The following is a 22341-nucleotide window of genomic DNA, read 5'->3' as shown; positions in this document are numbered from 1 at the left end:
ACTGGAAAAATGTTATCCTACTTCACTTTCCTTCCTCTGCAGCCATCGGCATTTAGGTAAACTGTGGTACGTGTGTTCACTGAAACTATTCACTTCACTCCCCAGTTACATGATTTCTAGAGCACTTTCTTTTTAGGGTTGAGCCTACAAGAGAATACACTAGTGCATGGATCTCGCTTGCATGACTGTTAACTAAAGGGGCTTGGAGCCCGCCCGCTACTTACCATTTGTTGGCTTGCTTGGCAGTCTTATTTAAAGCTTTGTAGTTGGTCACTACAGGCCAAGCATCATTTCCGTTCCTGTCTGTGGAGCAGGGACTAAGCACTGATTGAGTCAACTTAATCAGTGCCTCCGCTGCTCCCAGCATGAATGAACCTTCTTTTTAACTTCCAGGGCCCAACAAACAGACGGTGTGGCACTGGCAAAAACGTGCCCAGGAGGACAAACAAAATTGCAACATTTTATTTTGTATAGTTACCTCTTTTCTTTTATTTTGCTATGTCGTCTTTTCCCACTTTCCACTCATGTACTGTTTTGTTCTGTTTTTGCTGGTAGGTGCTGTTCTCAAACATTGACGATTATGTTGTGCAAGATATTACAAAGCAACATTATTACTTTCTTATGTGTAACTTCCTAAATTATGCTTTAACACATAATCGTGCTGTACACCCCAAGCCACCCCACCCAATCCAGTCGACCCCAGACTAATTCAATCCACCACACACCAAACCACTCACCCCAATCCACTCCAATTCACAGCATTTCAATTTTGCCAACCCACCCCAATCCAGTCTGCCCCACTTCAGTCGAAAACAATTTGCCCCACTCCATTCAAAAACAGTCTGCCCCACTAAATTCAAAACAATCGGCTTCTCCACTCCAGTCTACCCCACTCGAATCTAAAACAATCTGCCTCACTCCAGTCTGCCCAACGCAAATCCAAAACCATCTGCCTCAATCCAAAATAAACTTCCCCACTCCAATCCAAAACAATCTGCCCCACTCTAGTCTAAAACAATCTGCCCCATCGCAGTCTGCCTCAGTCCAATCAACCACAATCCAATCTACCCCAATCCAATTCAGTCCCCCCACTCCATCTTCATCCACCCTACTTCAATCCTATCCACCACCATCGACCCCAATCCAATCCAAAACAGTCTGCCACACAAAACCCTGCCCGATCCGAACCAAAACAGTCTGCCCGCTCCAGTCTACCCCGCTCCACCTCACCCCAGTCCATTCCACTACAGTCCACCCCACACTAATCCAGTTCACCTCTCTCCAGTCAATCCACCTCACTCCAATCCACCCCACCTCAATCAAATCCACTCTAGTCCAATCTACCACACTCAATCCAGTCCCTCACTCCAGTTCTATCCACCCTACTCCAGTCCAATCTACTGCATTCCATTCCACCCCACTGCAGCCTACCCCACTCCATGTAATCCACCCCTCGTAATCCGTCCCACTCAATCCAAGTCACACAACCTCAATCCAACCAACCCCACTCCAATTCACCCAATCCAGCCCACCCCATTCCAATCTACCCCACTTCACTCCGCCCCACTCAGTCTACTCCATTCCACCCCACTCTACACCAAAATAGCCCATCGTACCCCAGTTCAGTCCAGTCCATCCCACTCTGGTCCAGAGTCCAGTCCACCCCACCCAAGTCCTGTCACTTCAGTTAAATTCACCAACCCCAATCCAATCTTCATTTCCTTACACCCCATCCAGTCCACCCACACAGTCCCCCCAACTCTACCCCAATCCCTTTCATCCCACTCTACTCCAATACAGTCCACCATACATCCTCTCCAACCCACGCTAGTTCGCTCTACACCACTCCACTGTACAACACTCTTCACTGAACTCAACTCCTCTTTACTCAACTCTGACACTCTGCTCCCCCTACTTAGTCTACTCCAACAAATCCATTCTACATTACTACTCCCCCACTCCACTCTGACACTCCAGGCCACTAAGTTTTAGCCATGCTGAACAGCAGCCACACCAGTGTACAATATCAGAAACCAGCATTTGCAATGCAATGGGTCTCGCTTTTGCTGGAGTTAGCGCTGTTAGTGTTGTAAATTCCTAACTGGACTACATAAGCGAGCCGATTCAAAGTGCCATGAGTGTGAAGGAAAGAGACAAAATGTAAAAGAAGTTTGCTTCATAGTCAAACGTATTGGCAATTTTGCAATTATCCATGTAACAGGGCCAGTCTGCAAGGAGGTAAGAAAACCGTCCCAAAGAGGGACAAACGTAAAGCATTTACCAATGATGTCAAAGGATTTTTGAAAGGCAAGCCCCCGAATGAGTGAAAGTGATTTTCTCTTTTTTTTTGTTGTTGTTTTTTTTACTTCACTTCTCCCATAATTAAAAGGCTTCCAGTCTTGCAGAAAGACTGTATAACGAATTCGGGATTGGCATAGGACATTATGGGATCTTTGTTTTCTTTCTTTTTTTCCTTTCCCTTGATTGCCGTTTACTAGCACTAGAATTTGCACTTTCACTTGGAGAGTCCGCTCATGCTGCTGGGTTCAGGTGTACTCCTGAGGTTAAAGAAAGCACTTTGCACCTCATCTGTAGCTCATACCTGAGCTGCACGATTACATTTGTTAACAGTTTCTATAAACTGAGATAAGTCATTTCTTCAGTAAATTCCTTGAAACTGAATGAACAGGGGATGTGAAGAGGAAGCATTCAATTTTATTATCTACTTTTTAGGCCACAGCGTACCAGGCAGTGGTGCTATCTGGCTTGCTAAAGGCATCTTGGGGACACTCAAAAGTTGACCTAGGAATGGATTTTGCCTCTTGCTCTCCATTTGCTTTGTGGTTTCTAACTCATGTTTTCTTGCTTTCCATTTGCTGGGTTTATTTGTTTTAGGCTAGCCAGCTTGAGTTTGGTCTCATCACGTTTTCTATGCATTCAAAGACCAAGGTCAAATGCTAGGCTCTGTCTTTCAAGGGTGCTTGTTTGCTTTTCATTTTCTGACTTTAAAGTGAGAGGATTTATGTGACAGTTACGCTGGATAGCGGCTGTATGAAAGAGTTTCTTCTAGCACACAACAACATTTAAATGAACTGTATAAGCATTTCAGAATATATCAGAATTATGCACAAGTGAAACACATTTTTTTTCCAATTTCTGAAGCGTGTTAGAAACATACTTTAATATGATCAAAACGAATCATTAAACTAGGTGATGCAATTACCACACATTTTTGTCTGCGCACTGAATAGTTTTATTAGTAACACTGTTTGTCTGTGCAAATGTAATGATTGTTTCAAATGAAAATGTGGTACCAGCGTAGAGGGCATTGCCATATTCGAGTCTGCTGGTAAAAAGGGAATGGATTACGGTTTTGCAGCAGTCCTTTGGGATCCATTTGTAGATCTTCTGGAGAAGTCGGAGTGTGTGAAAGCAGGAGGATGCAACTGAGTTGACTTGGCGGGACATGGTGAATGATGAGTCCAGGGTGGCACTGAGGTTGCATGTGCTGTTTGTTGCAGTGGGAGGGGGATGCCTAGGGTCGATGGCCACCAGGAGTTGTTCCAGGCTGATGATCTCGGTCTTGTCAGAGTTGTGCTTGAGGGAGCTGGCCTTCATCTAGGTGGTGACGGCTTCCATCCTGTTGTGAAACACTTTATGCCACTCAACTCAGATCTCTTCACTACCGCACTTCACACTACTGTGCGCCACTGCATTTCTCAACTCTGTGCCACTTGACTCTGCACCAAACTATGCCACTCAAATCTGCAGCACTCTAATCTGCGCTACACCACTCTGTACCCCTCCACTCTGACGCTGCATTGTACGCTGTTGAATTCAATAGCAATACACTCAGTGCCACTGCACTCTATGCCACCATACTCTGCAGCACTACTCCAATGCACTCTACACCAGTCCCCTTCACTCTACGCTATGCCCCTCCTGTGTATGCCACTCTACGTGACTCCAATACACCCCACTCTTCGACACTCCATGCCACTCTTCTCCTCTCCACTGACCTTTAGCCATGCTGAGCAGCAGCTGTGCACGTATGCAACATGGCAAAAACACATTGGCAAAGCCAAAAGCTGTTGCATAGGTGAGACCTATTGGGTTTCTGTGGGGTTAAATATTATCTTAGAGCTGGCTCATGCAGCTCACACCTATTCTTACTTTTAGTAAATAAAAAAAAAAAATTACAAGAGGAAAATGTTAGTCTCATTCTTGTGCATTTATCATACTTGTTATAATGCAACAATCTGTTATGCCACCATCTGCATTTGTTCCAAACCCAGCTTCACCTGATTCAGACTGGGAACAGTGGAAGGAAGCATTTGAAGCATACCTTGATGCACCAGAAGGTGAGAACTTCACACACAAAAGGAAGTATGCTACACTAAAACATTGTTTGGCCACTGAAGGACGGAAGATACTAAAACACGCACCCAAGGAAGTTGCATTCTTAATTGAAGGCAAAGGAGATGGAATTGGAGATGCATACAGGAGAACAATTAAATCTTTAGATAGTAGATTAAAAAAATTTAAAAATGTCACACTAGAAAGACACAAATTTCACAGAATAGCACAAGTGGATCTGCAGAAAGAATTTAACCTAAAAACAGTTTAGTCAAGGCAATTGGCAATTGTCAAGGCAATTGAAGAATTTACTTGTCCTGTAAACAAGGATCAGTTATCCCGTTGGAACCTTTTGACACCAAGGATTATACTATAATAATGACCGGTGCTAGCCAGAAAGGATTAGGTGTGGTATTAATGTAGAAGACATGGGAAAGATGAGGTAGTGCCTTTTGCCTCAAGGAGTTTGAAAGGTGCAGAATATACCTATTCTGTAATAGAACAGAAAGCTCTAGCTTGTTGGTGAAGAATAACACACTTTAAACAATATGTATGGGATCACGATTTACTGTAAGAACAGATGATAAACCAATAGTGCAATTTTTCACAACAAAAAGCGCTAAAAATGCTACCCCCAGAACTGCTAAGTGGCAATACAGACTTGGGGACAGAGTGTGTATCTGAGCTTTCCTTTTGTAATACTTAGATCTAAATGACTACAATGAATAGACTCCAAAATTCTGTATCTAAAACGAGTGAGTAATGAATATGCATGTCATCTAACAAACTCGGATCTCAAAAGTCCATTTGTTTGCAAACTTCCAAAAAGATTGAAGCTCATCATTAACTTTTTTTCTCGGCCAAACTTCATCTCACCACCTCCTGCAGACTAAATTAATTTCTACATTTTTCACTCCAAGCTGTCATGTCGGCACATTCAACCATATCTTCCACCTTAGCAGTCATACATCTTCAGTCTCATTTTATTAATTGATTAATCATTGATTTCGTCCACACCATAATTCACTGGAAACATGGACAAAAACTCAGCTCTGATGTTCTTACCCCCTCTAGTGTACACTTTAAAATTACATTTCAGCCATTTGACCGACAGTCTTGAATGTCTTCCTGTTGGTTTCCTGATTTTCCTCTAATTGGGATAGTACTGGGCAATGGTCTGATTTTAAAGCAAAAGGCCTTGCCCCACAGATAATTGCTCACATTGTTCCACACCACATACAGCCAAAGCATTTGCCTCTCAATCTCAGAGTATCTTCTTTCAGCCTTGCTAGTGTTCTTGAAGCAAACCCAACTGTTACCTCTTCAGACTCATGTTGTTGTGATAACAAAGGACCCATAGCATAAGATCTCACACCTATAGTTGCAAAGCATGTACAACTCTCATCGAAAGCTTATGGAGCAGGGAGGAAAGATGTATCCTATATCGGCAGTGATTTGTCCGTAGCTTAGACAAGTGAAAAACATTCCCATTCTTGGGTAAAGTCTGGAAGCAGTCTGTTAAATCAGCAACCCTGTTCTAACCTTGCAGTAGTATTATCAATGCTCTACATTGCAGAGGGTTTAGGTTTTGCTCCGTCAATAGACCAGACATGACTGAGAGATTCCACTTTTGTGGTTTTAAAATTGCACTTGTTCTTCCTCAGACTGAGGCTCTTGAACTTCAAAGTGGCAAGAACTTTTTCAGTTGCAGCATCAAGAGCTAATTCTGTTAAAAATCAGTGGGTTATCTTGTAACATCACTGTAAAATTAAGCCCTTTCAGCTAGTTAGCTGTGACTTTCTGAAATATTGATGGAGGTGCCAGGCCAGAAGTCATTCTAGAAAACTGTACATGCTGTCTGATTTTAATTCTGTGCCTAGCTCTACCTAGTGATAACACAGTTTGAATGTCCAGCTTCGTGAAACACTTGGCCTCAGGGCCAGACTGGCCGTAATGTGCATCAGACATTTTCCCGGTGGGCTAGAAGAGTGGAGGCTAGTTTTGAAGTTGTGGGGCATGATTTGTTACTGGGGTCCGGTTATGCAGCAGTGCTGCAAAGTCTGCCCCCAGTAACAGAAGCAGCAGTGCTTCACACTCTACCCCCTGCATCTCTTTCCCCCTCCCCCCTCAGCAAACTCCTTCTCCACCCCCCGCCCCCCAGTCTACATGCTGGTCTGACAACACTGCGAGGGATGCTTTGGGTTCCCAGTCTGGCCCTGCCTGGCCTGACCCTACTGTGGTTATGAGATCCATCAGTTCTGGGTGAAGGACAGCTCTTGACCTAGATTGCATCATTTAGGCTTCTTAAATCAATACAGTGACACAATTCACTAGTCTTCCTATCTGCTACAACAATAGCAGAAAGCCACAAAATAGTGTCAATAACTCACGTTGTATTATTTGGGACAGATCCTCTGAGTGCAACATTGCACAATGTGTGCTTGATGTTAACACAATCTTCTTTAACCTCGATGGAATGAATAAACTTTACCCAGTTTGCTGTCGAACACGCTTTTAAAATTCTCTAGGCGAGCATTCTCATTCTAAAACTTGTTTTCAATAAATGATACTGGATTGTTCCCTGTTGCCTAACCACAACGTCAAATGTTGCTTGATGCCAGTTTTCCAAAACCTTGATTACCCTATTTTTGGAGCATACACCTTTCCTTTAATTTGTCTGCCTTTAAACACAATTGTCACCCATTAAACACCTAAATTTTTCAATACAATAAATATTCCCTTTTCAGAATTGCAACTGGGAACTAATTGGTCTTGTATTGATTGTAAAGTAAATCCCTCAAATACATAATAAGATGTTAATCGTTTTAAAGGTGTTACGTATGTGTCTGCTGAGTCATTTGGACCTTATACGATAGTGAAAAAATTATTTTGATACACCACTAAATTCTTGTTGTCTTTAAAGTATGGCTGTAAATGCCTGACCCCAATTTCATTTTCATTCAGATTCTCACGTCTGCTGGAGTGTAATCAGGCAACTATTCAAATACCTTTGACCCTCCAACTCCAACTCTGGGACAAAATATTTCTTTTCCTACCAGGACTGTATCTGGCGCCCTGTACTGCTCTAGATACGCATTAAATAATCTGATTTAGAAACAGCATCTTATGGGTGATTTCTTTGATTCCTGTAGGAAGGGGGATGGAAGTGTTGCACGTTGAAAGGATTTGCATAAATTCCATTGGCGTAAAAAAAGAATGCTTATTGTATTGTTTACGTATGAAACAATACAAAAGAGAGCTTGGACTGCATAAATCTCCATAAAGTACTGTGGCAACTGAACTATGAACAGGTTATAGCAGAGCAAATGTTGGCGGCAACAGCAGATTACTGGCACTTCCAATAAAGCCACCTTCCAAGCAAATGTTATGGCACGTATATTGCTGTTGACAGACAGCCTTAAGGGGGGAACACAATGACTCCACTTTTCATCTCCCATGGTAACCCTATTGCTACCTTCTTGTTTGGCCTACAGAAATTGCTGTCCCCTTCCTACACTTTTGGATTCCAACACACATGCGCAACAATGCAGAGCTTACTCCTTGTGATTTTAATCAGCTGTGGTAGGACGGCACACTCAACTTCTCTGATTCTGTCTCTGAACTGATGTCTGTAACAGAGGAATAGAGAACAGCATATTGTGTCTTAACACTTCAACCTACCTAGAACTAATAAAAAAAATACTTCCAACTTATTCTGAGTGGAGCAAGCCTTTTGAGACATCACTATGAGATAAATACTCAAGGTGTTAATATACGCCAACATAATAATTTATATAAACATATCCACCTGAATAGGAATAATAAAGGTGTAAGCAACACATGTCCTGATCTAGGGGCAGACAATGCAGGCTTTACAACCCTGAAAGGGACTATCGACCTAAAAGAAGATTTTCCAATGTGACAGAATTAGGTATAGACTGGCTGAGCTCACTGTATCTTCCTTTGAAGGCAGCCCAAAAAACACATGCTGCAAAGTCATCATCATCATCAAACAGAGCTTTATTCGGTCATTAAAAACCATCAACGCATACAAAACCGGATACTCCATATACATTTTCATGTATAAGTACTAAAGATAAAAACCATCCTATAGATACTAGCAGCAATAAAATCAAACCGTCCCTGAAGACCCATGCCACTGAACATGCATAGTTTGCTCAAATTATTAAGTATGCAAAGTCATCGTCTCAAAAATACAGACTGGAAATACATCAGCCTTAAAACGTACATATCCCCATAATACATGTCAAACTTTATTTGGAGGCAAACGCAAGATGGTGGTAGTTTTGACATTTTGATACAGATATGTATTTAAAGTCAAGACTTCTGTTGTCTGTAGTTTGCGCTGATTATTTTGCAGTCTTTATGCAGTCTTTTGACAGACCATAAGCCAGTGCTGTAGTGTGTGTAATACAAGGGGGCAATGGAACAAAAGGCAAAATACAGAGTATGCAAGTTTGTACAGAACAAGTGTATCCTGTGATCAGACTCTGTACAACTCCATACATATTTATTTCTTTACGTTTCCACCCACCGTGCCTAGAAGGTCACCATCAGGACTAGTGGGAGATTATAGAAACTAAGGATGAAAATCCTGGAAACAAAAATTGGAAGACCAGGATTTAGAATTCTTATGGACCGCTGTGTGATCCCTTAAGCACAAAGCACTATTTTCTTGAAACTTCTATATTGTGTGAGGTAATTTAAATTATTTATTCAAGTTGACCTGGCTTTTTTTTAATTGTTTTCTCTATGCAATTTCTGTTTTGACACATTTGCAATACTAGTTGTTCATTCCTAAATGTATGGCCTATCTTGAACCATTGTTTGTGTTACTGCTTATATGCCCCTAGTTCCATGTGGCTTCGGCCTGCCCCTGTTTAGGTCGAGCATAAGTGTTCGACCTCGTGTATACTTTTGGTATACTTCTTATGGCTTAAAGCGATTTCATTTGTTGGTTGTAGTGTCCATTAAAAATTCATGCTCGCGAGTGGTCAGTTCTGCCTCTTTCGCCCTCCTTTTTCTGGTTCAGAGCAGTGGCCAACTACTGTATTATTCCAGTTTGGTTTCTTTATCCGTTGCTGTGATGGACTATTTTTGTTAATTCCTTGGTGCTCCCCTTTCACTGGGGGTGTTTTAGGTTGGTAGCTGCCTGCAATTTATTGCAGCATTGCGTTCCTCCCATGTCGCTGGGATTTCTTTTTTTTGGGCTTTATTCTAGTGCTGTTCTCATGTATCTCTAGCTCCTAAAATAAGCTTATTTTACAAAAGAAACACCCTGTCCTTTAGCTCGCTGCTCACGAAAGCCACCAAGTGCCCTTTCTGGTAGAATGTAGGTAAACCTAGAATCAAAGATGTGAAACTTACTTAGCCTTTCTCTCCAGGGAACCCTCCCTTCCAGCACTCGGAACACACACAGGGAGTTACTTATCTCCTTTATTGGGGTCATAAATCTTCTCAGGCTGTTCTGCTTATTGGAGGCAAGAATGCTTGCAAGACGTTTCATTTTGTAAATATAAAAATAAAGTACTTTTTTCAGCCTTATTTTTCAATTTCTGTTCAGACATTTACACAGTGGGAGGTACTGCAGTCATCTTCTCGTCTCTCCTCAAGGGCTTGTGATTTCTGATGTCAGTAGCAACTAGTGACCTCCAAAACATGGCAGGAAATGACAAAATTATGAGACAGGGCTGACCAATTTATGTGGCAAGAAAAGCCCAGTTCTGAATTTACAATGCCAGTAGCTCTAACTCAAGAAAATGCGAGACCTACTGCATTGCAACTGCTTGTTTTATAAATGTTTTACATACATCACCCACTCTACACCATTTGTTACCCCGTCAGACATAGAGGCTTAACAACCACAAGGTGGTGCCCTATGAAGATGCAGGCACCTCACCAGACCCCTGCTATCTCTAGCACTTGGACATTGTTTATATTCTGTGGAAGACATTCATTCACATTTATTCCCAATGCTTATCCAACTTATTAACATGGTAAGGCTATTAACAGTGAGGCTGAGAAGAAGCTTCACTTTCCACATCCAAAGGAATGAAAATGTGGCATGAAAGAGAGGGATGACTTGGTGAATGGAGGAGCTTGTGCTGGTTGGGAAAGGAGACAAAAGGTGAAAAGATGGACCTGGAGGCAAGATGCGCATGCTATCTTCAGAGAGCGGAAATGTCAGTGTTGAAAAGAGTTGCTGTGAAGCAGTGTGTGACTTGATAAGAGTGCCCGTTGGCAGTGCCCTGTTACGATGTAGTAATATGCTGTTGCCCAATTGTCAATGTACTGTACACACTGCTTTCAAGGGCACCTCTAGCACTCGGTGTGCCTAATTCTTGTGTGCTGAAATGTTGTTCAGTAGCTTCTGTTGTCTCAATGCTGGAAGTTTGGTGGGCGGTCAAGGTTACTGTGAGGCATTTCCAGAAAACAAAATGCTGATTAAACTGCAGCATATAGCGGTGTCTGACTTTCAGATTGTTCAAGTGTGCTTTTAAGTAAGCCTTTGACTTTGGGGTCCACATATCTACGAAATGTGTCCTGCTTCTGTACACTTTTTACTAGTCTCTTTGCACTCTGATTTTGGCTCGTGCATAACCACCTTGATTACATTGTCAGTCTCCATGGCTTTGAACCCTCATACCCAGGGTAATGTTACGATGCTCACTTTAACAATTTTCATGTGTTTTCCCCTCATGTGTGCTTGTACTGTTTGCACATGACAGCTCTACTGTCTTTTTAATAATCAAAAAAACTAATAAAAAGATTAAGTATGCCCCTGACCCAAAAAAGGTTTTAATAGGCACTTGTTAAAGAATGAGGCCAACCATTCACATTTTACAAAATAAATAGGTTGATATGTGCAAGTGAATTTCACCCACTACATGGTTCTAAAGCAAATATTAATTACTCAACATAATATCCTTTGGCACTTGGTGTTAAGCGATGGGAGCATTGATGACATTAGTAGTTTTGACAAGTAAATAGTCCATTCATCTACAGTGCTAGTATAGCTGTAGGAAAGTACTCTTTCCTGGCATGTTACCCCCAATGTCTGCCTGTTTCTCAGTGTGTTTTGCCTGTCTCACTGGGATCCTGCTATCCAGCTTAGGCTGTCTAGAGGTAGCTGTAGCAGAGCATCTTAGGCTGAACTAGGAGACATGCAAAGCTCCTGCAATACTACTATTGTTACGCAGTACTTACACACAATAAAAGACAATACTCTGTGTTCCCAAAAATAAAGGTACTTTATTTTAGTGACCCAAAGCCAAAAATATCTTGGGGTCAATACTCCTTCTGTAGGCAAGTATTATACACAATATATACACCAGTGACCAACATCAGGTAAGTAAACAGTCATAGAATAGTGCAAACAGTAGAAAATACAATAGATTGCAATGGGCCTAGGGGTAACACAGTCAAGCATACTGACAGCACATATAGGCCACAAACTAGGAGCACTATTTGCTCCAAATTTGTCCAGTGCTCCTAGTTTGTGGTCCTAGTGCTCCTAGCTTGTGGCCTATATGTGCTGTCAGTATGCTTGACTGTGTCACTGAAGTTCTGCTAACCAGAGCTCCAGTGCTTATGCTCTCTCTACTTACCAAATTTGTCTCTATACATTAGTGACTCCATATTCCAATTCTGATTGGCACACTGGACCCCCCTTATAGGTCCCTAGTATATAGTACCTAGGTACCCAGGGTATTGGGGTTCCAGGAGATCCTTGTAGGTTGCAGCATTTCTTTTGCCAACCGTAAGGAGCTCAACCTAACCTTTCTTCAGGACTGCCACTGCAGCCTGAGTGAAATAGTGCACACCCTATTTCACAGCCATTTTCACTGCACTTAAGTAACTTATAAGTCACCTGTATGTCTTATCTCCATTTACTGAAGGCTAGGTGCAAAGTTACTGTGTGTGAGGGCACCCTTGCACTAGCAGAGGTGCCCCCACATCGTCCAGGGCCAATTCCCAGGACTTCGTTAGTGTGGGGATACCATTATAAGCGTGCACTACATATATGTCAATACATATATGTAGCTTCACTATGGTAACTCCGGATATGGCCATGTGAGGTGTCTAAGATCATGGAATTGTCCCCCCAATCCAAATCTGGTATTGGGGGGCCAATCCCATGCACCCTGGGGGCTCCACCATGGACCTCCAGGTTCCTGCCCTCCTGGGGATTGAGCAGCTCAATCATCCTAGGAAGGCAGAAGAATGCATTTCCTTTAGGAGAGGGGTGTTACACCCTCTCCCATTGGAAATAGGTGTTACAGGCATGAGAGGGGTAGCCTCCCAGAACCTCTGGAAATGCTTTGAAGGGCACATTCTGTGCCCTCCTTGCATAATCCAGTCTACACCGGTTCATGGCCCCTTAGTCCCTGCTCTGGCACGAAACTGGACAAAGGAAAGGGGAGTGACCACTCCCTTGTCCATCACCACCCCAGGGGTGGTGCCCAGAGCTCCTCCAGAGTGTCCCTGGCGTTAGCCATCTTGGATTCCAAGGTGTGTGGACCCTCTAGAGCCCTCTGAGTGGCCAATGCCAGCAGGTGACATCAGAGACCCCTCCTGATAGGTGTGTACCTGGGTAGGTAGCCAATCCCCCTTCTCAGGGCTATTTAGGGTCTCTCCTCCGGGTGTTTCCTCCGATTCGGTTTGCAAGATTCCTCCAGGCCTCCTCTGCATCACCTGCTTCAGCTTCTGACCGTTGGATCAACTGCAGACTGCTCCAGGATCCGCTGTAACTGCAACAAAGTATCTAGGACGACTCCTGTGACCTCAACTTAAGCTCCAGCCAGCATTTGCAACAATTACCAAGGTGTGCATGCTCTGAGGACTACCTGTCTTCACCCTGCACAGAAGAACTGAAGGAATCTCTCGTGGAGTGACGGAGTCACTTCCCTGCTTCAGCAGGCACCCTTCTGCGACGATATCCAGTACTCTGGGACTCCTCTCCTGACGATGAGCATGCTCCCTGGAACACAGGTGGTGGACCTAAGTGACACAGACTGTCCAAAGGTCCAGCTGTCCAAATTTAGTGGAGGTAAGAGCTTGCCTCCTCGTGCTGCAACAGTACCCCTGTGCACCGCGTCTTCTGCAGCTCTTTGGGCTTCTGTGCACTTCTTTCAAGAATCCTTCGTGCACAGCGTAGCCTAGGTCCCCAGCAGTCCATCTTGTGACACACAGCTCCCTGATTTGTTCTCCGGCGGCGTGGGACCCTCCAATGTAGTGCTGCAACGACTGCACTTTGCATCTTCTTTGTCTCTGTGTTCTGGGACTCCCCTGGATGCTGCCTGGTCTTCTGAGGGCTCTTTGAAGTGTTGGAGCCCCCTCTGTCTCCTCAGTCTGAGTTGAGACCCCCCGGTCCCTCCTGGGTCCAGGCAGCTCATTTTTTACATTTTTGAGGGTACTTGCTTGAACCAAGGCTTGTTGGCGGAATCGAGCGACGCAAACAGCCTGCATCCAACAACTCGACGGACATCTCCTGCACCAACCAGGAACCCGCAGCCATCTTTCTTTGGTGCTCTTCTGTACTTTTCCTCTGACCGGAGAATCCACTTTTGCACCATGGGACTCATGTCCTTTCTGGACTCTTCTTCGACTTCTGGACTTGGTCTCGTCTCTCCGGAGGTCTTCAGGTCCAGGAATCCATCGTTTGTTGCTTGCAGTCTTGCTTTGTTCCTTTATCACGACTTGTAGTGTGTCCTGAAGAAACTTGCTATACTTTACTCCTGCCTTCCTGTGCTCTGTGGTGGGTTACTTTACTTACCTTTGGTGTTTTCCTACACTCCCAGCACCCCTCTACACACTACACTTGCCTAGGGGGGAATTTGACATTCGCATTCCACTATTTTAGTATATTGTTTGTGTTACCCCCCTAGGCCCATTGCAATCTAATGTATTTTCTACTGTTTGCACTATTCTATGACTGTTTACTTACCTGATGTTGGTTACTAGAGTATATATTGTGTATAATACTTGCCTCCAGAAGGAGTATTGACTCTAAGATATTTTTGGCTTTGTGTCACTAAAATAAAGTACCTTTATTTTTGGGAACACTGAGTATTGTCTTTTATTGTGTATAAGTACTGCGTAACTATAGTGGTATTGCAGGAGCTTTGCATGTCTCCTAGTTCAGCCCAAGATGCTCTGCTACAGCTACCTCTAGACAGCCTAAGCTGCTAGAACCCTGCCTACATTTCACTAATAAGGGATAACTGGACCTGGTATAAGGTGTAAGTACCTTAGGTACCCACTACAAACCAGGCCAGCCTCTTACAATAGCCAGCCACTGTCACATTAGTTTAAGTTGAAAATGGCAGATATTAATCAGTGTGCGCTTTTATAATCCCTGTATTCCTTCAATATGCACATTAAGTGTGGCTGTCATAGAGAGCGATGAGCGTGGATGTATAGATGGGTAACAAGGACTAATGGGGATTTTGTTTCATAGAGGTATTCTGATTGACTGAAAACAGATGCATGCAAAGCTCAAGTTCTCTATGATGACACATAAAACCATGAGGTGAAAAGCATCCGCATTTTTCACTTTTCAGCATTCTATAATGTTATGTGTAACCCCCAAAATCATTTGTCTCTACCGTCAACTAAACAGAGTAAGGAGGGAGCAGGGTTCTGGTTGACATAAAATAGACAAAAGCGAGGCTCTAGTTGCCTAGGATGTCACTCAGAAACCTGTGGTGAAAAAACATCTCCATTCAATTTTACCCATCTCTGATTTTATAATGTATAGCTCCAAAATCCTCTGGCCCAGGCAAAGTAGTAATGGGGTAGCCATACATAACATGGTATTTTCTCTTGCTATCAAATGCAAAAAAATATATACTAGCCTTCGCTTCCTCCACCCACGCGCTTCTTCTCACAAATCTAAGCTTTCTGTTCTCCATGTAGTCCTTCACCAAAAAGGCACTCCGAGAACCCCATTGGTGTGCCTGGAACCTTTGTATGGTGTAGCAACAGTCGGAAATATCTTTTGTTTCCCACTGTTGCTTTGTTACAGCAGTCACTAACCAGATTTAGAATCTGTCATTCACAGTAGTGGCTCTCTGTAAGGGCCATACATAACTGAGATTGAAATCCTCCCGTTTGCTGCCATGAAGTAGCAAGAATGGGAAACAAAAGTTGTTTCCCAATATTTCTTTGTTTTAGAGGAATGACAGGACACACAGTGCTTGCTCTCTGCTACATATGAGAGCAGATTCAGAAGGCTGTAGAGGTGGGTGGAAGGATGTATTTTTTTGTTTTACATGTGGGACAGGTCAAAGGAGAAACCATGTTGTGCATGGCACTCCATTATTGTTGAAAGCAAGGGCAGACGATTAAGGGGCCACGCACAACATACAATTGTCAAAGGGTAAAAAGTAAATAACTAATGTTTTTCACTGTGGGGTTCTCGGGGACATCAGAGACAATTTGGGCTTCGCTCTTAATGACTATTTGCTGTATCTCAGAACCACTTGGTGACAAACTTCTCTAATTCTGTATATTGTATGGCATGTACCCATCTTGGTGCCACATACTTTAATTAAAAATTCAGTTTATTATACACTGAATTCGATTGACCTACCTTGAGAACCTTTCCACTCATGCTACAGCATTCCCCGTCATGCCGTTCCAGCTTGACAACAATCACAAAGGTTACTAAATGCATCCATGTCGGCTTTTCTGTCCTGTGTTTGCATCTAACAAATCAGTGGCATCTGAGTTAGTATTGGTTCAATTCAATTGAACTGACACAAGTGAAAACAATTTGTACAAAAAAAGGCCAAGACTGAAAAAAGTATGGGCCAGTGACGAAGAGCCATCAAGCAACCACAGCCAAACTTCCCTTATTGCCAAATATTTCACATGGGCACAGAATCTCGGTTTATCTCCAGCTTGACCACCATACTTTTCAGGATACTATATCTGTGGAGTAGACCAGTGGAAATGGTGCTGCACTGATGAAGAGGAGGGAGTTTGTGGTATGCAACTCAAAGTAAGGGGCTTTCTTCCCACAAATGTCCCTGCAGTCTATTTTGAACTGAAAGACGGGGGCTGTATTTGTTGGACCACTCGGAATCCTCCCATTGGGAGTAACTTTTTCCTACATAGAGATGCAGCACCTGGCTTCCATTGACGTGAGGTCCCTTGCATCACTTTGCGAGTGGTGGGATGTCCCATACGTGGGATTCTCGTATGAAAGAGCGCATTATTCTCCTTTTTTCTGGAGCACGTTATATGTGGAGACTGTTCTGCCTTCTCTGCACATAGTACAGCAGCAGGTCAACCTTTTACGGAGGAAAGCCAAGCTGTCTTTTGGGGTCCCTCTATGGTAACCCACACATCACTAGCGTCTATGATTCTGGAAAATTAAATAAAGCATATTGTTTAAGGATTGCAAATATTTTCTTAAGATCTGAAAATGGACATTAAACAGTGAAAGATGGATGACTATTAGAGCAAGCATTGACAAAGCCAGTAGATCTTGCCCATGCAAGAGCTGTTGGTTTTGCCAATATGTTTTTGCCATTTTGAACACCAGCTGTTCAGCATGGCTAAAAGTTAGTGGGGTAAAGGGGAGTGTATTGGTGTGTTGTGGAGAGTGGAAGGGCATAGAGTGGAGAAGGGTTGAGTAGTATGGAATGGCGCAGAACAGTGGAGTAGAGTGTTGCGGAGCTGAGTAGATTGCCTTAGAGTGGAGAGGCATAGAGTGGAGTAAAGTGGCATAGAGGAAGTTGCTTTGAGTGTTGTAGAGTGAAGTAGTGTTGTAGAGTGTCATGGAGAAGAGTTTAATGGAGTAGAGCATCGTAGAGTGGAGTGTCATTCAGTGGCCTTTAGCAGAGTGGCTTAAAGTATGTTGGTGCTGAGTAGATTGGTGTACAGTGCATTGGTTTTGAGTAAAGAGGTGTAGAGTGTATTGATGTGTAGCGTGCTGTGACGGAGCATGGCATAGAATGCAGTGGCCTAGAGTACAGTGATGCAGAGTAAATTCCAGTGGAGCATAGTAGATTGTTTAAGAGTACAGCAAAGAAAGAGGCATTCAAGATGGTGCCTTACTGTTATATGGGTCATATAGGTGTATGATTGGTGGACTGTGGTTGAGGGAGTGTTAAGATTCATGAGAAATGCAGTGTTATGTTTTATGTTTCTGGGGTTTTCATTGGCTGCCGTTTTGAGTAGTAGAGAAAGCATAATCCGAAGTCTCTAGTCCTGCCTTTTGACATTCAGTTTCCTAGTCTATATTTTGAAGCTTGTCTTATTTTACTTTGGTATGGTTTGCAAATCTCTACTCCTGAAAAGCTGCTTTAGTTGGCCAGCGGTTAGGATCCAGAAACAGAACGAGAACTGGCATAACCCATTGCTGAATTCTAATGTAGAGTAGTTGATAGTATCCAATATTCATAGGAACTGATTTGTGTCCCTATCAGTTATTCTGTATTGTGAACACTGATGTGGGATTCATGTTTGTGTTTATGCTGACCACGTGGCACCAAAGTGTGTATTTTCTGTGTCTGTTTTGTTGGCTACAACAAGATAAACTCTTGAGGTTAACTTCTTCTATTTCATCATTGCAGTTTACACTGGTTTATAAAGGTTGCTCCATGGCAATTCCAGATCTCCAGCTATCAGAAGGCGTCCAGAAATGTCCATTCCGGTGAGTGTCATGTCAAAGGCTTTGCTTTTGTACCTTTTTGGGCTTCAGTGTGCAGTGGTGTTGTGGGTATGAGATCAAGAGGCAAGGGCTGCGCTGAGTCAGTCTGTTCTGCTCTGGAATGGTTGTTGTCAGGGTTTGATAACTACCAGGCCCCCCTCCTGTTAGTTGGCTGGTAATCCCTCCCACCCACAACTGCTCCAAAGCACACTGAGGGCATGATTTTACTCTTACTTGGGTCTTATCTTAGTTGTCCCCCATTTGGCCACTTATAATGAATTATCAATACCTCTTCTGTAATGTTGCTACTGAAAGTCGCAGAGTACAAGATAAGGAACAGAGTCCTCCATTCCCAGACTCATGACCTCCTTTTCCCAGCTCATTTCCCATATGCCAAGAGCCTTTTCTTCTGTTGAGTACATAGTTTCTAACCTACTACTGTCCGTCTTGGATCTAATACTTCTTTCTCTGATCCTATCCCATTGCTGCTATTTTCACATTTATTTTTGTATATGTTAATTTGAATCCATCCAAATGAATGAAATACATCCCAGTTGATAATTGTGATAACTGGGCACAGGTAGTGTTGGATTTGGATCTGAAGATTTATGCTTATAGTGCCGAGCTGTTAGAAGTGGGGTTTCTGGTTGTCTGAGAAAGCACACTCTACAGGCAGGAACCACTACTTTAGTTCGGGTGAGCTAGATACACACTTGGAGATAACCTGTGCTCATCTTCTGGTATCTTGGCACAGAGCAGTCAGGCTTCTCTAAAGAGGCAATGTGTAAAGTATCTGTGCAACACACACGCAGTAACACAATGAAAACACCACAAAAAGATTCTTCACACATTTAGAAAAAAAAAAAGACCAATTTATGAATAAATCAAGATCAAAACGATAAAAATCTAATAAGTAGAATTCGAGTTATGAATTTTAGAAGAATAAGTGTAAAAATAGTGCTTAGAAGCAAATGACGCTATAGGGGTTACTCTAAGTAGCACTGGACCAGGGCAAAGTCAAAGCTGGAGCTGACCTCCGTGTAGGGCAGGCCGGCTGCTGGACCCACGCAGGGCCCAGTGAATAAATTACCTTTCCTGATCACAACAACAAGGTGCATGGTGAGTTGCGTCTATCCGGTCCTCGCAGTGAAGGTGATTGTAGGAAGTTGGCTCTGTATACACTATTTCAAAGTAAGGAATAGTATGCACAGAGTCCAAGGGTTCCCCTTAGAGGTAAGATAGTGGCAAAAAGAGAGAATACTAATGCTCTATTTTGTGGTCGAGCAGTAGGCTTATCAAAGGAGTAGTGTTAAGCATTTGTTGTACACACACAGGCAATAAATGAGGAACACACACTCAGAGACAATTCCAGGCCAATAGGTTTTTGTATAGAAAAATATATTTTCTTAGTTTATTTTAAGAACCACAGGTTCAAATTTTACATGTAATACTTCAATGAAAGGTATTTCAGGTAGGTACTTTAGGAACTTTGAATAATCAAAATAGCATACACAGTTTTCATATGAAGCACATATAGCTATTTTAAAACTAGACACTTAGTGCAATTTTCAACAGTTCCTGGGGGGAGTAAGAGTTAGTTAGTTTTTGCAGGTAAGTAAACCACCTACGGGGTTCAAGTTTGGGTCCAAGGTAGCCCACCGTTGGGGGTTCAGAGCAACCCAAAAGTTACCACACCAGCAGCTCCGGGCCGGTCAGGTGCAGAGTTCAAAGTGGTGCCCAAAACGCATAGGCTTCAATGGAGAAGGGGGTGCCCCGGTTCCAGTCTGCCAGCAGGTAAGTACCCGCGTCTTTGGAGGGCAGACCAGGGGGGTTTTGTAGGGCACCGGGGGGGACACAAGTTAGCACAGAAAGTACACCCTTAGCAGCATAGGGGCGGCCGGGTGCAGTGTGCAAACACGCGTCGGGTTTGTAGTTGAAATCAATGGGAGACCAAGGGGTCTCTTCAGTGATGCAGGCAAGGGGGGGGGGCTCCTCTGGGTAGCCACCACCTGGGCAAGGGAGAGTGCCTCCTGGGGGTCACTCCTGCACTGGAGTTCCGATCTTTCAGGTCCTGGGGGCTGCGGGTGCAGAGTCTTTACCAGGCGTCTGGATCTGGGAGCCAGGCAGTCGCGGTCAGGGGGAGCCTCGGGATTCCCTCTGCAGGCGTCGCTGTGGGGGCAACTCTGGCTACTCACGGTCTCTCAGTCTCCGGGGAGTCCTCCCTGAAGTGTTGGTTCTCCACAAGTTGAGCCGGGGGCGTCGGGTGCAGAGTAGCAAGTTTCATGCTTCCGGCGGGAAACGCAGTTGTTTTAAAGTTGCTCCTTTGGAAACAAAGTTGCAGTCTTGGGTGAACAGAGCCGCTGTCCTCGGGAGTTCTTGGTCCTTTTAGAGCAGGGCAGTCCTCTGAGGATTCAGAGGTCGCTGGTCCCTGGGGAAAGCGTCGCTGGAGCAGTGTCTTCAGAAGGGGGGGAGACAGGCCGGTAGAGCTGGGGCCAAAGCAGTTGGTGTCTCCATCTTCTCTGCAGGGATTTTCAGCTTAGCAGTCCTCTTCTTCTTAGGTTGCAGGAATCTGAGTTCCTAGGTTCTGGGGAGCCCTTAAATACTAAATTTAAGGGCGTGTTTAGGTCTGGGGGGTTAGTAGCCAATGGCTTCTTGCGCCTGAGGGTGGGTACACCCTCTTTGTGCCTCCTCCCAAGGGGAGGGGGTCACATTCCTATCCCTATTGGGGGAATCCTCCATCTGCAAGATGGAGGATTTCTAAAAGTCAGAGTCAACTCAGCTCAGGACACCTTAGGGGCTGTCCTGACTGGCCTGTGACTCCTCATTGTTATTCTCATTATCTCCTCCGGCCTTGCCGCCAAAAGTGGGGCTGTGGCCGGAGGGGGCGGGCAACTCCACTAGCTGGAGTGCCCTGTGGTGCTGTAACAAAGGGGGTGAGCCTTTGAGGCTCACCGCCAGGTGTTACAGTTCCTGCAGGGGGAGGTGTGAAGCACCTCCACCCAGTACAGGCTTTACTAGCCACAGAGTGACAAAGGCACTCTCCCCATGTGGCCAGCAACATGTCTCGAGTGTGGCAGGCTGCTAAAACCAGTCAGCCTACATGGGTAGTTGGTTAAGGTTTCAGGGGGCACCTCTAAGGTGCCCTCTGGGGTGTATGTTACAATACAATGTACACTGGCATCCGTGTGCATTTATTGTGCTGAGAAGTTTGATACCAAACTTCCCAGTTTTCAGTGTAGCCATTATGGTGCTGTGGAGTTCGTGTTTGACAGACTCCCAGACCATATACTCTTATGGCTACCCTGCACTTACAATGTCTAAGGTTTTGCTTAGACACTGTAGGGGCACAGTGCTCATGCACTTGTGCCCTCACCTATGGTATAGTGCACCCTGCCTTAGGGCTGTAAGGCCTGCTAGAGGGGTGACTTATCTATACTGCATAGGCAGTGTGAGGTTGGCATGGCACCCTGAGGGGAGTGCCATGTCGACTTACTTGTTTTGTCCCCACCAGCACACACAAGCTGGCTAGCAGTGTGTCTGTGCTGAGTGAGGGGTCCCCAGGGTGGCATAAGACATGCTGCATCCCTTAGAGACCTTCCCTGGCATCAGGGCCCTTGGTACCAGGGGTACCAGTTACAAGGGACTTACCTGGATGCCAGGGTGTGCCAATTGTGAAAACAAAAGTACAGGTTAGGGATAGAACACTGGTGCTGGGGCCTGGTTAGCAGGCCTCAGCACACTTTCAAATCAAAACTTAGCATCAGCAAAGGCAAAAAGTCAGGGGGTAACCATGCCAAGGAGGCATTTCCTTACAGTGAGGCATCTGTCTGTCCCACCCAGTGATGGCGATGTGTTGGTTCCAACGACAAGCGCTGGAGCCGTGATACATTGGTTCCTGAAGTGCGATGCGCTGGGTTTCTCCACGCAGCTGAGGGATGTGTTGATTTACGTCGACTGCCGCGGCCAAGCGCAATTCCAATGCATCTGGCTTGGTTTAGAGAGCTGTGTCTCTATTCTGCTCCCACAACTGGGTCGATGCGACAGTTCTACTACACAGATAGATGTGTCAATTTCCATGATGGGTCCAGTGATAAGGCAGAGGAGCCAGGGGTAGAGACTTTGATATATCTGAGTCTCAAGCAACAGGAGGCAAGCAACAAGCCCTTGGAGCACACTTCAGGTAGAAGGCAGAGTGCAGCCATCCTTCAGCAGAGTCAGTAGCAGGCAGCAGGGCAATACAAGAGAAAAGCTGGCCTTCATGGACCAGCAGATGAGTCCTTTAAGCAGCACAACAGTTCTTCCGA

At 44.3% G+C, this 22341-nt stretch overlaps 1 protein-coding gene across 2 annotated transcripts in view; it reads left to right on the top strand.

Annotated features, from left to right (window-relative positions):
• PISD (phosphatidylserine decarboxylase) overlaps positions 1 to 22341 on the top strand; it is a 149864-nt gene that overhangs the window by 11560 nt on the left and 115963 nt on the right. For both annotated transcript variants that reach the window (XM_069215085.1, XM_069215086.1), the window contains exon 2: positions 17961 to 18040. In XM_069215085.1, coding sequence (XP_069071186.1) covers positions 17961 to 18040 — 80 coding nt within the window. The remainder of the gene's footprint in view (positions 1 to 17960; positions 18041 to 22341) is intronic.

This window comes from Pleurodeles waltl, chromosome 11 (assembly GCF_031143425.1).
Source record: "Pleurodeles waltl isolate 20211129_DDA chromosome 11, aPleWal1.hap1.20221129, whole genome shotgun sequence".
NCBI lineage: Eukaryota > Metazoa > Chordata > Amphibia > Caudata > Salamandridae > Pleurodeles > Pleurodeles waltl.
This window is presented reverse-complemented; position numbering and strand designations above follow the sequence as displayed.